Below are 18,886 nucleotides of genomic sequence, written 5' to 3'. Positions count from 1 at the left end.
ATAAATAAGCCCATTTCTAGTTGAGCTGGTGTGATTCTTTTTACTGTCAGATAATGGAAACTACGTCATGTGATGGGTCTCCCCTTTGATTTATCCTCTAGTTTTAAACATTTGTCTAGGTTTCTTCTTTTTCTAATAAACAGCTTTTGTCTTTCATGCTTCTTATATTACAAGCTGCTTTGAATCCCTGGAATCACACAGGCACAGCTAAGTAAACACAAACCTGTATCCATGCAAATATTGTACTGTAACTGCATTGTTTTTAGGTACATTTGTCTCTAACATTTCAAAGCCTTAGAGACAAATGCACTTAAAGACAATGCAATTATGTACTCACTGTGCACAGGAAAGGCATACAAGACCCTCCAGTGTCACCCCTTCCTGCCCCTCCAGTCTGATTTCTTACCATCTCAGACTCCTGATCTTCACTTCAACAACAACCAAAACCAACCACAGAATTCCGTAGCATCCGTGTTCCCCATTCCTCTTCTCTACACTGAATGTTCTCTGTACTTCTCTTCACTCAATGAACTACTGATTTTTTTTATTGAAATATAGTTGACTTACAACAATATATTAGTTTCAGTCATACAGCATAACGGTTCAGTATTTTTGCAAATTATACTCCATTACAGGCTATTATAAGATAATGGCTATAATCCCCTGTGCTACACAGTATACCCTTGTTGCTTATCTATTTTATTTATTTTTATTTTATTTTTTTAACATCTTTATTGGAGTATAATTGCTTTACAACAGTGTGTTATTTTCTGCTTTATAACAAAGTGAATCAGCTATACATATACATATATCCCATATCTCTTCCCTCTTGCGTCTCCCTCCCACCCTCCCTATCCCACCCCTCTAGGTGGTCACAAAACACCGAGCTGATCTCCCTGTGCTATGCGGCTGCTTCCCACTAGCTATCTATTTTACATCTGGTAGTGTATATATGTCCATGCCACTCTCTCACTTTGTGCCAGCTTACCTTTCCCCCTCCCCGTATCCTCAAGTCCATTCTCTAGTAGGTCTGCATCTTTATTCCCGTCTTGCCCCTAGGTTCTTCATGACATTTTTTGTTGTTGTTTTTTAGATTCCATATATATGTTAGCATACGGTATTTGTTTTTCTCTTTCTGACTTACTTCACTCTGTATGACAGACTCTAGGTCCATCCACCTCACTACAAATAACTCAGTTTCGTTTCTTTTTATGGCTGAGTAATATTCCATTACCCAGCAATCCCACTACTGGGCATATACCCTGAGAAAACCATAATTCAAAAAGAGTCATGTACCACAATGTTCACTGCAGCTCTATTTACAGTAGCCAGGACATGGAAGCAACCTAAGTGTCCATTGACAGATGAATGGATAAAGAAGATGTGGCACATATATGCAATGGAACATTACTCAGCATATCTATTTTATAGATAGCAGTTTGTATCTGTTAACCTCATACCCCTAGTTTGTTCCTCCCCTGCTCACTGTCCCCTTCAGTAACCACAAGTTTGTTTTCAATATCTGTGAATTTGTTTCCGTCTTGCATATACATTCATTTGTATTATTTTTTAGATTCTGCATGTAAGTGGCATCATATGATATTTATCTTTCCCTGTCTTATTTCACTAAGCATAATATTCTCTAGGTCTATCCAAGTTGCTGCAAATGGCATTATTTCATTCTTCTTTCGGCTCAGTAATATTCCATATTGTGTGTGTATGTGTGTGTGTTTATGTATACACATCTTCTTCTTGATTCAATCACCTGTTGATTGGGTTGCTTCCATGTCTTGGCTATTGTAAACAGTGATGCTATAAACATTAGCGTGCATGTATCTTCACTCATCCATCCATCCATCATTCATTATTGAGTACCTATATTGAGCCAGCACTGCTCCAGTTCTTGGACCACATCGATGAACCAAACAAAGATGCCTATTACAGGGCTTGCCAGGCACAAACAATACATATTATAAGCACATTATATGCAGATAACCTCCTCTAGACCCCCAGGGCCAAGCATCACGACGCTGTGTCCACTCTCCACATGCTACAGTAGGCATGGCACAAAGTGCTTAAAAAGCAAGGAAAAACAAGACTCAACCATTTTTGAGATTTTTAAGGTTATACAGAAGGTAATAAGTATTATGGACAAAGGAGATAAAGGAAAGCAGGTGAGGGGGGAACTGGAGTATTGGAGCTGGCACAAGGAGGGAGGGAGGTTTGATGCTTTCTGGGGACAGTTTCCAGAGAACAGCCTGTGCAAAGGCCCTTGGGTAGGAGTATGTTTAAAGAACACCGAGGAGGTCACGGGGCCTTCACAGAGGCCGACTGAATTGGAAGAGGGAGGTGTGGGGCTGAGAAAGTAAAATAAATTAGACTGAAGATGTCTGTCTTAGGAAAAACTTTGGCACATGGAACTGACTGGAAGCAGAAAGGTCAGAAGCATTCATGGTTTCTGAGGGAACTAGATTCCCAAAGAAGCCACAAATCTTTAACTGTTGGAAACTTCAAGCAACCTTCAGCCCCCAAGCTTCCATAAGCTGTGCATGAATTGAGGAAGCCCCCAAAGAAAGGTATATTCCTCAACTTTCTCTTCAAATGTAGCCAAGAAAGATAACGGACAGAGGAGAATCTCCCCAGGGGTGTAGCCAAGGGCCAAGGTGAACCGTGGCCAAGGGTGTTTTCCAAGAAACGCCCACTGGAGGACCCCTCCCTCCCCCCAGGGGAGGGGACATCTCGATGTCTGCCTCCTGGGATGGGGGAACGGCTATGGACATATTGTGGCACATCCTTACGATGGAACAATCCTGGGAAATGAAAAGAAACTACTGAAATCCACAGCGTGGATAAATCTCAAAACTATTATGCTGAGCACGAAAAGCCAGACACCAAAGAATACATACATGTGAATCGATTTATATGCAGTTCAAGAACAGACAAAACTAATTGATAATGACAGAAAGTAGATCAGGGGTTGCCTAGTTGGAGGGAGGACACTGACTACAAAGGGACACAAGGGAACATTTGGGGATAATGAACTGTTTTCTGTATTGATTGTGGTGGGTGGACTTTGCATGGGTGCAAACAATTATTGAATTGTGCACTTAAGACCCATGTATTTATTGCATGTAAATGATACCTCCATGAAATCAACAACAACAACACAAACAAAAAGGCACTGTAATGTCTCTTGCACATGAAATTCCTAACCCCTAAAACGATCCCTACATACTTCAACCTCTACAGACTTTAATTTGGAGAGGTGGAGAAAACCAGGCCAGATTTCCTGCCACCGCTAAAGGCAGGAAAATCATCCTTGGCCTTGATTTTCCAACTTGCCTTGAACCTAATGGCTTTTCCATGTTCAGGGTAAGCAGCACTTCCTAATGTATTTTTGGTCATTAATTTAAATGTTATGCTTGACTTAACTGGAATGTTCACACTTTGATATAAACCTCCTACATAGCACATTTATATTCCCCATTTACATTGCCCGCAGTGAAGAGTGGGTTATCCCGGCCTGTGCTATGGGAAAAAGCCTCTAACCTGAATCTTCTGTCCTAGAAGTTGACACACCTCTGCTGCCCCATTAAGCCCTTTGCTGTTGTTGTCTCTTGTGTGGAAGTTGTTTTTATCTACATTTTCTGCCTACATCTAAAAAAGGCCAAAAATCCACCACATTTGCATGAGTTCCATAATGAGGATTTTATCTTGCCACATCAAATAACAATCTTGTTCCCACGCTAGGACAACTGCGAATTACACGTTTAGTACAGCTATCTGTGTTTTCAAATAATAAGGAAAATGGGAGACACTGATTTAAGGGAGTTTATAAACTATGTGACCTTAGTCATTTTCCTTCTTTGAGGTTTATGGTCATGATAAATCTTATGTTACAGGTATGGGTTTGCGGACAGGCACCTGAAACCAAATTCTTAGGAGCACAGGACAGACACAGGTCACAGGAATGGAGGGACCCTGAGTCGTGATGGTGGGAGGTATCTGGAAGGGGAAAGGGCTTGCAAAGGCAAGACAGGAGAGAGCACAAAAACTACACCTACCTCAGGTAAGGACACAGGGGGTTGAGGAGTAGGTTATTTCTAGGTCTTATCTGAGTTTAGAGCATTTCTAGGCTTGCACCCCAGCCAGGACTTGCAAAGATTTCCCTTAAAATATTAAGAACCAAGACTCCAGCTTCGGCACCTCCAAATTCAGACCACAGGAGATCCACGTCATCCTGGCTCGGCCCCACTGCGTCCCCCAGCCAAATTAAAGCTGACTGGACTTCAACATGGGCAGTCAAGCTCTAGTCCGACCAGGTAGACAGCCTAAAACGAAAAGGCTCAGCCTGACAGGAATGTGAGTTTTGGGGAGTTTGAATTTTAGATAGACGTGGAGATAGGGATAAAGACAGAGATGATGGGGAGAGATAGCAATGGAGAGTTCCTGAGAGGTTCACGAGTTGGGAAGATGCATGGACTCCAAGGAGACAGAATGGAACGTGAGTGAACCAAAATTGTGGGTTAGCTAAAAGTCAACCAACTTGGTAGAGAAGAGTCACAGGAGGAGGCGTGGAAGAGAGGAGACAGGTTATTAGTCACCTGGGAGTGGGGACAGATGCCTGCCTGCTCAGAGGGGACAATGATGCAGCCTGCAGCCTGTGAGTTCACTGGCTGGACTCTGTTGGACTCTCTAATCCCCAAACCTCGTCCCAGGCTCCCTGAAGCTGGGCTGCAGGGCTGTTTCTAGGATTCGGAGCGATTTCTAACTCCTCACTCCCGTCTGTTTCCTTACAAGAAGACACTATAATGGAAACAGCAGTGCACGTCTCTGTCTCTCTCTGTCTCTCTCTGTCTCTCTCTGTCTCTCGGAAGGATCTGAAGAAAAAGGGAAAACAATCCCCAGGCTGTGCAGACGGGTTTCCTGCAGGGCAATGTGGTCTCTTTTTCAGGATGCAAAGCTTTTTCTGGATAAAATCTCAGAACAAGGGCTTCCCTGTGTTTTAATTATGCAAGGGAATACCTCTTGGTGTTGGGGATATAACTGTCCTGACAGAAGCGGACACGTTCTCAAATAAGTTATTCCTTTTGGTCATTATCGTCATTTAGAGGCCTGGGGTGGTGAGGGAGATCAGGAGAATTAGTGACGGTGCTTATCACAGTTGCATGGCTCCCGGTGACCCTAAGATGCTGGGAGTCTGGAGGACGCTGCTGGAGGTAGTGGGGGAGGCCCAAAAGAGTTTTGAAAAAGCTCCTTGGAGCAGGCTTTCTTAAACTTGAGTGTGCACAGGAGCCTCCTTTTAAGAACGCAGATTCTGTTCAGGGTGTCTGGGATGGAGCCTTGATGAGATGCTGATGCCGCCAGTCTGGGGACCATGCACAGAGAAGGAGACTGAGATGGGACCCCTGCTGCCTGAGCAGAGAGGAGCTGCTCTCGTGTAACGTGTCATTAGTGCTCATTAAAATACATGCAGGGATCCCGGCCTCCGAGGCTCTGAGAGCTATTCCATGTCACTTGATACGGAACGTAAATGAACCGGCTCTCAAGCCCTTTAGTAAAGAGGAAGATACTTGAAAATGTATTCCTGGGATTCCAAACCATTAAGAAACTGGTATCATTTTTTTTTTTCTTAGCAAATTTGTGGCTTTTGAGCTAGAAGAATGCATAGGCTGAAGGACCGGGCAGGAAAGTTGGGAAATAATCAAAGACAATTCCAGTTGGCAGACTTATTTCGTGAATAAAATCTTTTTTTTTTTTTTTTTTTGCGGTATGTGGGCCTCTCACTGTCATGGCCTCTCCCGTTGTGGAGCACAGGCTCCGGACGCGCAGGCTCAACAGCCATGGCTCACGGGCCCAGCCGCTCCGCAGCATGTGGGATCTTCCCAGACCAGGGCACGAACCCGTGTCCCCTGCATCGGCAGGCGGACTCTCAACCACTGCGCCACCAGGGAAGCCCCGTGAATAAAATCTTAATGCTTCACAATGAGGAAAAGGGGAACCATCCAGAACTAAGTGCCTCCTATGGAAACAGGTCCTACTTCAGAAGTGTTGAGCATTCAGTCTCTTCCCCTCACACTGACGAAGCAAATCTGTCTTGTAAAATCACGCGAGAAGGTGGGCTAGCTATTATAGGTGGGCAGACTTACTGGTTGTTTTAAAAGATTCTTAAAAGCCTTGGACTGAGGTTCCATTTTCATTGTCTAGAAGCAGGCCATGGGGAGGGCACAGAGCATTCTACCCTGCTGGTTGTATAGATTTGTGTAAGGACTCCTTCTCCGGTATTATAACCCATTTACAGGAACACCACCCTTGAAAAAGGATGAGACTCAAGGACTTCTAGGACTGGCTCAGTCTCAAAGTCAACCAGGACCCCTGCAGATGACTTTCTTGCCACCCGCCATCACCCACCATCCTGAGTCCCACTACCTTCCATGACATAACCTGGGGAGCTACACAAGCTGTAGACGTGGCCAAGGGATTGTTAAGGGCCACAGTAGGTTTCCGAAAGGTGGTGAGATCATCCTTGGGTTGTCTGCTGGCCAACAAGATGACGGATCGGCATTGTCCTTCAGGTGGCAGACACTGATCTTGGACACCTTGCAGAGATGAGACGTTTCGCTGATTCCCATCCTTACTGCCCTTGGACTTTTTGCAGGATGACCATCTCTTTCTGGTTTGTCTGGGACTTTGCTGGTTTCAACGGTGAAAATTACATGCCCCAGGAAAACCCCCAGTCCCTGGCAAACCAGGATGGCTGGTCCCTTTTCAGACTAATGAGGTCTGGGTGGTGAAGAACTTATGTGGGAAGATATGAAAGGAACAAAAAGCTGAAGGAAACTGGAAGGGAGAAATTTCCTGGACCGTAACAGTAATTTAGGAGTTGGGATTCATTCATAAGGATATCAAAGAAAAAAGGTGTTTGGAGGAAGAGCTTGAGGGTTAAGAATAAGTAGGAAGCTTTTCCTATAACTGGCTGACTTGCAGCTGGGAGGTGTTTTCGTAATGACCTCCTGACTCGCCTCCAGCATCACTGAAATTTCAAAGACGGAGACAAAGGGAGAAATAGCCCCTTGTGCTTGTGTAGTAGACAAGAGCTTGACCATCAATTCCAATACTCTTCTGAAGATGAGGCCAACAGGGAAATTGTGTGAGAAGCACCAGGGGATAAAAAGAGCTAATACTCTTATTGAAACTACTTAATCAGGATACCAGTATTAGGATTCATTTTCTGAAACCAAAGGTGCCAAAAAGAACCAAATTCCAAACTATAAACTAATATTAAATTTGATTTTTTTTAAAAAAAGAGAGAAAATTTTGATGGAAGTCCACATTTGACCAGTCACTCATGTTGAACCCTTAAAAATAACCAGGTACTAAAATCCTAAGAACACCAAACCTTAATAAAGAGATAACAAGCCTGTTTTTTTTTTTGGACTCTGTCTTTGGCATCCACTTTAACCAAGCAGGATTAATTCATGACCTAGGAGCTCTGTGAGCTTATGTTTATTTATAACATTCAATATTCCCATAAGGGCAAATGTTCCAAATGGAAGCCTGCATTTTGATAATGCCCGTTTCTTCATTAAGATTTCATCATCCACCTACATTAAAAAGCCTCTCCCTACACTTTGTTGCTTTTGCTTTCACCTTGTTTATTCCTGCCTTATTTGCTTAATCTTGAGATCCTGGCTTCCCAGGCACTCTCAGATTTGAAACTAGCAAAGTTTGTGCATTAGCATGTCCCAGGCATGCATGATTTATGAATGGCAGGTTTCTTGGCACAATTTAATGGTATAAGAGAGACTTTGTTTTAAACATTAAAGTGAAAGTCAAGAAGTGGCAACAATGGATGGGATATTAAAACATAGGGTGTGTAAAGAAGTTTGGGTCAAGAGTTAACCAGGTCTTACTTGGTCTATTCCTTAATCTATGGACTGACACTCTGACCATTTTAATAGGTTATAAGGAGCCCTGACTTAAGACCAACTAAAAAAGTACTTTAAATTGTTATTATGAAAACTTGCCCAACCAAACTCTCACTCTGTAAAAAAAAAAAAAAATTTAATTGCTAACATTTATATCAGTGGAGAAAACAACTCCTTTGACCAGTCCAAAATAAATTTGTCTTCCTTTTTTTAGGCATCCTCATCATATTCAAGCTGCTTCTCCATCATAGCAGTTCTTCCTCTGACAGCCTTTTGTAAATCAGTCTATCAGTCAGTGTTAACAAATCTTTTAAAGAAAAGTTAAAACCTTTGTTATATCAAGAGAACTACTCTTCCTGAGTAGAGTCCAACTCTTATTATATGCCCATGATTACATAAGATAAGAGCTCTATATATAAGTCTATTTTTCTCATTACAAAATATGACCTCAAATAACATAATTTTTGTTTAATAATTATAACTAAAATATACTTAGTAAGAAAAATAGTAAGTTAATTATTCCAAATGATACCTTGTACTTGAAATGTTCCAAACACTTCACACACAAACAAGTAATGTCTAACCTTTCTTTGCACATGGCTAAATTGAAGAACTCATGAGATTATAATCCGGGTCCTCAAATAACATCACAATCATTTTACATCTAAGTTTTTGATGTGTCACGCAATGATTGCTCATAAATGCTTCCACAAGACCTGAAAGGTTTCAAGTCAATGTTAAGACATGAGGACTGATAAAGCCCATGGCTTGAGCAAACTCAGGATTCACAGACACCTTGAAAACTTTGCTTCCTACATAAGCCTTTCATAGCCTTTATGGTGGAAGCAGCTCTGAACTACATTCAACATTCAGGGCACTTGTCCACTTCAGAGAGCACGGGCCAGTGGATGGAGCCCTACATGACACAGAGACACGGTGGGTTACCTTGTAGAGTTTGCAGTGGCAGAGTCATAATGCCTCCAGCTGCAGCTGCTGCTACCAGCCCTTGGATGTTGGTGAGATTTGCAGTGGGCAGTGTGAGGACCAGCCCTTGCTGCCCTCCTAGCTGTCCGGCCATGCTGAAGGGGATGAGAACAGGCTGGTTGAGGGCCGGCGTGCCTCCCGGCCTCACACCGGTGACAGCAGAGGCCAACTGCTGGGCCGTCAGAAGTGGCTGCAAGGAAACACAAAATCCCAGCTCACTTTCCAGTGGAACCAAGACATGGGATGTTAGAGCATTCTTCTTCCACTTAAGCTGGGTCAGAAAGTTCCTGAACAAGTAGCAAAGAGACATGTTTTATTCCAGAAAAAAAAGATTGACTTCTAGGAAAAAAATTGAAATTGTATTTCATTAATCTTTTAGGAAAATTTCATTTGGTTTGGAAAGCTCAAATACCTTTCAAAGTAATACCCTACACATACATTATTCTTCCACGGATTTTCACTTGATCCTACTCTCATATATTTGAAACTCTCTGCTAATTTATCCTGTTTTTCCAAAAAGAACTCATTGGAATCAGTGGAATTTATTGGCTCAGAAGAGCAATGAAATACTATTTTCATCTATTAAATTAGCAAAAATAATGCAAAAGATTTATGCAACGCTGGTAAGTCTGTAGTGACACCATTATATGGATTTAGGACAGGTGGACTGGCATAAACATTTTGGAAAGCAGTCCATATCAAGGGCTACAAAAATATTCATCCCCTTTTGACTTAGAATATACTCCTGGGATATGCTTCTGAAGACACAATTTTTAAAAAATATATAAATGAATGAAAATATGCATTACATTTTAAAATACATAAATGTTGAAAACCAGTTTGTTATATCGATAGTACTAAACTTGGTAAGATATTATGTAGTCTTTAAAATGGATCATTCTGACACCTCTAGAAAAACAGAAAATGTTTATGAGAATATATAAAATTAACTGGATAATAATTAAGCAAGTGATGATCAAAGCATTATTAAATGGTAAAATTATATATGTATAATGACAAGATCTAAAAAGGAATATAGAAAAACAAAAATATTTGATGTGGATAAATTTGAAAAGCTTTAAAAAATGTCTTTTGTTATTACACTAATATTCTTTGTTCTGTTAAAATGACATTAAAAACACATGTTTATATCCACTATCCAATAGCCATTGTTTGATATGGAAAGGCAGCCACATAGGTGTGCACTTCTGGGCACTAGGTGTATCTGAGCTCACGTGTGAGCTCAGGTGGGGATCTTCAGGATGATGTAGGAAGGATTCCTTGTCCAATCAGGCCAGATGACTGAAAGGGTCACTGATCTTAGCATCCTTCATCCGGGACTTTCATTGCACCCCTGCAGGAGCCATTTAAGATCTAATCCCATGCCCATTTTTCTTCTAGAGGAGCTGATAAAAAACTCTCATTGGGCAGTTTCAACTTTTTTGTTTTTAACGCAGTATGATTCTATAAAGTAAAAGGTAACTCAGTGTAGGTATAGTACAAAGCCCAATATTTAATAGCCAGGCACTATTTTAATGTGTATGAACTCCGATGTCCTATCAATGATATACTGAGTTAGTTATTTGTCCAAAGTCACATATCCAGAGGGGTGGGGGGATTCCGATCCAGCCAGGCTGCTCCAGAGCCCATGTTTCACTCCCTCTCAATACATGGAACAGATTCGGAGAAGGGGGGTGGCTTTATTTGAAGAATGAGGGATGGCTGAGTCATAAGCTTCAGATTGCTGGCATCATATCACTGCCAGTAGTGATACCATGATGAAAGGGAAGGCAAATGGGCAGTCTTCAGACTGTATGCAGGCCACAGATTTGGATGGTGGGGCCTGCAGCATTTTTTAAATTGAATTCATGGGCTTACAGCAGGGTATCCACTGTCCACTTTGTCCCAGTGTCCCCTGCTTCTCACTGTCTGGGTCTGTTGTGCTATGTTTCTGACCTGGAGGCATTGGAGTTTGTCACCCCGGTATGTTCACACACACACACACATACACACACACGCACACACACAATGTCACGAGCATGAAATTAGAAAGGGCATGGCCTTCAGAAGCTGGTTTCTGAGATGCCCAGTCAAACTGCCTCTAAGGCTCCATAAGAGATCAGGCATCAACCCAGGCTTTCTGTCTGGAGCACAGAGGCATTCGTGCTCTGAGATGGACTTTGGAATCTGAGGCCATAGAGAGACTTGGCAGGGGCTGGAACAAGAAAGTCAAGACCAACTCAAGCTCTAAACTTGGGTTTTCAAGCCTGGAACTGATGAGCCCTAAAGTGCTGAAAATGATTAATTTCCTGGAACCACAATGACAACCAAAGACAGAGAAAGGCTCAAGGATCAACTTCTTTTTCTATAAAAGTGGGTGAACTCTGAGAACTTCACACTAAATGACAGAGGTTAAAAAAAAAAAAAAGCCCAGCCTTTTACAATTGTGTTCTACATCTCCATATAACCACACCAGGCTGCAAAAAAACATATATTGGACTTTAAAAAATAATGAATGTATTTCTTTATTAATGCAGGAGCTATATATGATGTACAGTATTGTCAAACCCAATAAGCTGAACTTGCATTAAAATTGCATTAACTTTTTTGAATTAAATCACATCTTGTATTTCAAAAACGGCTATAGTAAGGTTGAAATAACTTAATTTTCTTCACACTCCAGTCATTAAAGTTTTACTTTCCAGAAAACTGCATGATAACCAACAGCACAATTGTAGTGGGTTTTAAGAAGAAAAAATGTTTCCAAATGATTAAAATCAACATTCCCTTTAAAGAGAGAGAAGAGTTCTGCTAACACATTTTTTTTCTTGATGGTATTTAATAAATAATGTAGCCATACAGTTTCCCACACAAAAATTTATCACCATCTTTGCTCTGTTGGAGTTAATTGGTTTTAACTCATTATTATTTATTTGGTTATTTATATGGTTAAACCATCCTACATGCAGCAGTTGAGAGACACTGACCTGTGGCCCAACCGGGAACTGGGGGTGGGTCTGACTGGCCTGGTGTTGTTCAGGGGTGCCTGGGTCTGACAGCGCCGGGTTTCCTCTGGCCCCTGGAATTCAAAAGAGAAGCGCACCCTTAATATAAGATCCAGCCCGGGAACTGCCCATGACCCCATTTTCCTGTGATGTCACATAACATTAAGGCACAGATGATATGCCAGAGTGCTTTACCAATAGCTCCAGTACTCAAATCACTTGTCAACTGCATACATTATGCTAACGGACGTTCGGGATGGACAAAGTCATTCTAGGAGGGAGAAGGCTTGTGACAGCAGAGAAAGTGACACCATCATCAGTCGCACTAATAGGCTTGCATTATACATCAGTTTGCAGGGGGTGTGCCAACATGGCCCCGGTGTGGGAAACTGCATCCTTTATGCATAGGCGGGCAACAGCTAATCTAATTTCCCAAAGCCAGAGAAAGCGTGATCTCAGACACGACCAAGCACATCTATATTATCCCTTAATATGGCTTCGTACCCTTAAGCCCTTTCTCCATACACACTTCAGGTACTGAATCTTATGGATGAGTTTTCCTAAAAACAAAGCCTTTTTCTTTTCTGTTTTTTTTAAATTGAAGTATAGTTGATTTACAATGTCATGTTAGTTTCAGGTGTACAGGACAATGATTCAGTTATACATACATATATACTTATATATATGTATACATACATACATATATATGTATATACACACACAGACACACACACACACACATTCTTTATCAGATTCTTTTTCCTTATAGGTTATTACAAAATACTGAGTAGAGTTCCCTGTGCTCTACGGTAGGTCCTTGTGGGTGGCTCCTTATGTCCTAAAAAACACATGCATCTCCTTCAGCAAATTTCCTGAGTGCTGACTTACCCCTGCACTAGCCCCAGGGATCCCCGCTGTGGTGAGTACAGACAATAATGTACTTCCTTTGCTAGAATCCTGTTGGATGCTAAAGCATGAAAAATGAAATTCCACCAAAACAGCAGATCTTTCAAACTTTCTTAAACACTATTGTTTCTCTGTGTGTGCTTATGTGCTTTGTTTCAGGACAAACCATAGAAGGTGATATAGTGGCAGTAACATAAATATATAAATAAATAAGCAAGCAAACAAATAAATAAAGCTAGCAGCCATTTTTGAGGGGTCTTAGTTGGTAGCTTTGGTTTTCTTGGTGATTGAAATCCAATTCCAAGCCATCCTTAACAAGATCCTCTTTCCTGATGTTTGTCCTATGAATAGCAAGTGGAAGACAATTCAAACCTTGTTTACTGGCGTGCCATGGATGACCAAGAAAAAAAAATATATGATTCTGTCACACTTATAAATTTTAAAGAAGGTATTATTAGCTCATTTAAAACAAATTCTTCTATATATTCTCAAAGGGACAGACTTATAAATAATGGAAATGTGGAAAAAATACTTCAGCACATTAAGCTACAAATAAAATTGACTGCTACATATTATTCAATTGACTTCTATCTCCACAGCCACGTGTCAATCATAACAGCATTTTATAATAGGATTAAGCAATAAATGTGCAAAGCCATTATGCAGAAATCTGAAAATCTGATTAATTTGTAATATTTTTTTGTGCCGAAAGTCAAGAATGGACATTGCTTGGGGAATACTTACAAGCATTCTATTGAAATTTCTAAATTGATTTGGAACAAACTAATAAAAACACAGACTTGCTGACATTTTATAAAGTGAATTCTGTCAAAATATGTTTGGCATTTTAATGATCGCTGTCATTTAATAACAAGGGTAGAGATGGCCCATCATAAGATGCCCACAATTTCCCCATAACATGCAGGAGACCTTTCTTCTAAATTTTTTATATTTGATTTATTTATCATGCTTGAGTAGCAGGGCATTTTAAACTGGGAGGTGCATTATGCAGTGTAAATCTCACAACTTCAGTTCTTAGAGACCCAAGTCCTATTTTGCCTTAGAATTCTCAGTAGAGTTTTATTTACTTTTATAGAGCTAACCAGGTCCCAAAGTGATCTTTTGGTCAATTAACGTAAATTCTCAAATGGTTCAAAATCTGCTTTGGTTTAGTTTATGAAAATGTTTTAAAAAAATGGGTTTGTTCTTTATGCTTGCCAGACATGGATTTTTATGTCTGTGAAAAACTTTGACAATGCACAGAGAAAGAGAAAAATCTTTTTACACAATTAAAAAACATATATCTTAATCAAAAAATTTTTCTATACTATGCCAGGCCCTTCTGTCTCATACTTCTTTCATGCATACCAGGCTCACTTTTTGATTTTGTTCCTAATGACACAGCGTGGTAATGTTTGGGATCTCTCCCATCCAGGCACTGTGTCAACAAGACTGTGTCTTTGTTACCTGTAACTTGACACAGATTACATTTGCTTACATTATATTCTCTGTTGCTGGAGGCTCTCACCAGTGCACAGCAGCTTGTTTTGAGGCTGGTTATTCTCAAAAACCATGTTCAGTGCAGTCCAGGGCAATCCCACACAATTTCATGTGTAAAATGAAGTCTTTCACAGGCTCTAGAGGAGATTATGTACGCTCTCCTGCCTGGATCAAAAAGTAATGTTTCTTCTTAATGCACATCTCCATTTTCCCCAAACACATGTATCACACTTAACCTTGTAAGACCATAAACTAATCTGTCTGGGTCATAAGGCGGCTCCCAAATCAGGGGCCTTCTCAGAGCCAGAAGGGGGATCCAATAATCAGAATGAATAAATGACGTTGGCTAAGAGTTTCAGAGAGCTCTGAAGCAGCGCTCAGCCGTAAGTTAGCAGAGAATTTGAGGTTAGGTACGGGCACAGATACGAAAATGTGAACTGAAATGGGTTGGGCAGGTTCCTCCCGATCAGGGTCCTAGGAAATATGCTAGGAGATCAAGGAGATCAAAGAAGCCCAGAAAGCTCTCTGTGGCCTGTTCTGAATTTAAGAGTCTAGGCAGCAACTGTGAGCTCCAGGAGGGCAGATCCTGTGTTCACTGGTTTACTGCTTTATGCCCAGCTCTTAATGTAGGCATCATTCACATTGATTGAATATTCACTCAATGGAAATAGAGGTTGGGCTTTTAACTGGGGGCTGGTATAATTCCTTTAAAATAGGTATGGGCATCCACTTCACTAGTTACTCTTATGTAGCATAAACTTTGGAAATTATCTCTAAATTATTAGCTTCTTAGAAAATTCGACTGTAATTCTGATTTTTTTTTTTAATTTTTATTGGAGTATAGTTGATTTACTCCAATGTTGTGTTACTTTCAGCTGTACAGCAAAGTGAATCAGTTATACATATACATATATCCACTCTTTCTTAGATTCTTTTCCCATATAAGTCATTACAGAGTACTGAGTAGAGTTCCCTGTGCTATATAGTAGGTCCTTATTAGTTATCTATTCCAATTTTTATTAAATTAGATATTAAAAGCAGTTTGGTGTAAAGGTTAAAAGCAAGGACTCTTAAATTTGAAACTTACCTTGCATTGAGATTTAGCCCTGCCCCTTAACTAGTTGGGTGAACTTGGGCTGGTTTTCCAGTTTACTTATATATACGCTAGCTTCCTCTTGTAAAAACCCGGGAAAATAATCGTATGTCATTCATAGGGTTGCTATGGTGAGGATTAAATGAGCACATATATTTGTAAATGTCTTGGAACAGTGCATGCTTGTCACAAAAGTGCTCCTTCTCTTGACTACCATTAGTTAGTAAGATTTAATTTATATTTAATACAATATTTAGTATTATTCAATTTGCCCATCATATTTACCTGCCCCAAGTAACTCAACACAAACGCCCATGCCTGTGTGTGTTGTCCATGTTTCCTCACACACCACCCTAACTGCGTGCTCTGTACCATTTGATAAATGTTTGGATCTGAACTAAATGGTCAGGTCTTTAAAGAGCCTATGAAGTGAGATGTGCATGGATAACCCTCCCTTTAGTCCCTGGTAGCATGACCAGGTAATATGGCACAAAGATACTGGCAACTTGCTCCCCCATTCTCACCCAGACCATAGCTTAGACCAGCAGCTCTTACCCAGGCCTATGAATCAGGATGGTCTGTGGAGCTTCCTGAACACACAGAGGTTCACATCCCTCATGAGGCTACTTTCAGAGCAGCCAGAGGGTGGCTCATGTGTACATTTTATAAAACTCCACTGGTGATAGAAGACCACGGGGAGAAAACAGTGGCTTACATGCTGCTCAGGCAAGTATGAATCTCCCCTGCATTGAGGATGCCACATACAATTAGTTTTACGACAGCAGATGGGTCATCAGCCAGCATTACTCCCTTGGCCCTCCAAGCTCCTCTACCTGGCGCATTCTTCCGTTGTAATCCTGGTGGCCTTCTAGTTTAGCAATCTATGTCAGATGCATCTATTTTGTAATGTTCACAGGTACTTCAAGGAGTAAAAACTGATTTTAAAAGGGATCGTAAGGACTGCCCTGACAGCCCAGTGGTTAAGACTCTGAGCTTCCACTGCAGGGGGCTCGGGTTCAATCCCTTGTCAGGGAAGTTCCAAATGCTGCTCAATGCAGCCAAAAATAAATAAATAAAAGGGATCATACAAAAATTTAAAATAGCTACATTATATTTATTTCTTTTCTCACTTTATCAGTAGCAACTAATGAATGTTGTTGACTGAAAAGCAAATGAATTAGTCTTCTATAACGTTTACAGTTTTGGATCTTCATTCAGTTTTTTTCCATTATCAAAATGTATTAATGGGTTTTAATTTTTTTTAAATAAATTTATTTATTTATTTATTTTTGGCTGTGTTGGGTCTTCGTTGCTGCGTGTGGGCTTTCTCTAGTTGTGGCGAGCAGGGGCTACTCTTCGTTGCGGTGCGCGGGCTTCAGCAGTTGTGGCACGTGGGCTCAGTAGTTGTCACTCGCGGGCTTAGTTGCTCCAGAGCATGTGGGATCTTCCCGGACCAGGGCTTGAACCCATGTCCCCTGCATTGGCAGGTGGATTCTTAACCACTGCACCACCAGGGAAGCCCTGGGCTTTAATTTTTGAGTGTTTAATTTAAAAATAAATAAGAAGATGACCAGGAAATTAAAATAAATAAAATAAAATAAAGTAGCTATGTAATAGAAGTCACTTCTGAAAACACAGGGACCCCTGACAGAAGTCTGCTAAGGAAAGGATAAGTCATAAATGTTGGAGACACTGAAAGACTGATGAGGAGTTTGGCTGGTACACTGCAATGAAACTTAATTTTAATTGTTAAACTGCCTGCTTGTTAGAGCACTGGTCCAGTCGACACCATCTTTCCAGTGCTGCTTTGTATGCAAACTCTGCACATCTGCTGACAGCTCTCTCTGCTCTGGAGAGCCTGAGCTATCTAGGTAGCTGCGGTGGGGGCAGTGATACCCTAGTAACTTTTAGTAACTTCCTGACTGGGGGAGCCTCTGAAGTTGCACCCTGCCCCCCCACCAAGTCAAGGTCAGAGTTCCTGAATGACCATCACTGCATTCCTCATAGTAAGTCAGTCTTCCTTTGCAAATGAAAACAGCTTTCTTTTTGTAGAAGAGTTTTTGATTAACTGAGGCAAACAAGACTCAGTACCTCTTAGCAACTCTAAGAGTGAAACAGATGTGCACTCCAGGATAGAGTGTTAAATGCGACCCCCTCCACCATTACCCCTTGCCCACACCTGTCTTTTTGGAGTTGACTCTTCCAAATAAGTCATTTTAAGAAACAAATAGAACATGTTTAATCCTGAGAGGGCATACTCCTTTCTGGATCCTTACCCCATTGCCTTTGCAAAGAGGATACAAGGGCTGGGGCAGGTTGAGGAGAAAACAGACTTGCACATATGAATGGCTCCTCGGAATACACCAGTTCCACTTTCAGCTGGCCATCCTCCAATATTCAGTGCACGAGATTCCCTCATTCACGACCAATGCATTTTGAACAGATCGATTCTTCAGAGGGAGAGTTTGGGTTTCTGTCCGTTATGCATTAGCACAAACAATCACAAGAAGGTCACAGGGCTCCCTCAGCTTTTTCTGGTATTTATACCTTTCCTACCCACTGTTTGCTGTTTTCACTGGGGAGTGAGGTGAGGCAGAGGTTGCTGATTATAAGATGGACAGTTGAATGCATTATGATCTCATGTTGGGCGTGTGAACCCAGCTAAGCGGGGCAGAAGCCCCCTCTAAATTAAACGTCCCTTTCTTTCAATTTCGTCAAGGTTACTAAATGCCAAGGAGGGAGTGGAGGTGTCTATAAAAATCTTTTCAAAGTCACTGCCACTGTCTGCCATTTTTTATCGCCCGTTGAGATTTCTTTATGATACTGGCCACACATGTATTTACGTCCAGAACACTATACAGACCCCTGGTGGAATTGGAGACTCTAAAGAGATAAGCCACACTTGAAAATTAAACATTCATTAATTAACTTAGGATTTGTGCATTTTTGCAAGTTCTGTTGTCAAGTACTTGTAACCTCACCCATTGCGGCCTGTAGAACAGTAAATGTCTGATGACATTAATGGGAAGAATAGATTCCTTTACTCTTCTAGCAGGTGACTTATCTGGCCTTTGATGGAGGGAAATCCAGTTATCTTTGAGTGAGGGGTCTAGGTCCTCAGTGGTTTTATTTTATTTTATTTTTTCTTCGGTGGTTTTAAATGCTGACCTTTATTTAAAGGCTGTACATAAGCATTAAAAGTCAAAGGGAGATTCGAGATATCTAGGTAAAGCAGAACAAAAAAACCCCAAAATCCCTTATTTGGACTTATCTGAAGATGTTTTTGTAATATCTACCAAAATTATTCAGTATTTGCTTCAGTCCTCCAAGTAGACTTAGTCTATGTGTGCTCTGGAAACCTTTAAAGACGTTTTTTTCTCTCAAAATTTCCTATATCTCCCTTCAGTCTTCCTCCAACAATTTTTTATCATTTGTTTTCACATCCATCTCATAAAAGCAGAGCTGAACTC

General features: G+C 41.0%; 1 protein-coding gene across 1 annotated transcript in view; it reads right to left on the bottom strand.

Moving 5' to 3' along the window:
• Positions 1-18,886, bottom strand: part of POU6F2 (POU class 6 homeobox 2) — a gene marked incomplete at its 5' end in the record, with an annotated part of 481,865 nt that overhangs the window by 244,220 nt on the left and 218,759 nt on the right. Inside the window, 2 exons of the mRNA XM_081244434.1 lie at positions 8,874-9,102; positions 11,900-11,991. Coding sequence (XP_081100560.1) covers positions 8,874-9,102; positions 11,900-11,991 — 321 coding nt within the window. The remainder of the gene's footprint in view (positions 1-8,873; positions 9,103-11,899; positions 11,992-18,886) is intronic.

The sequence above is a fragment of the Mesoplodon bidens genome, assembly GCF_964165515.1.
Source record: "Mesoplodon bidens genome assembly, chromosome: 9".
NCBI classification, from domain to species: domain Eukaryota; kingdom Metazoa; phylum Chordata; class Mammalia; order Artiodactyla; family Ziphiidae; genus Mesoplodon; species Mesoplodon bidens.
The sequence above is the reverse complement of the archived record's forward strand: the minus strand, read 5'-3'. Positions and strand labels throughout refer to the sequence as shown.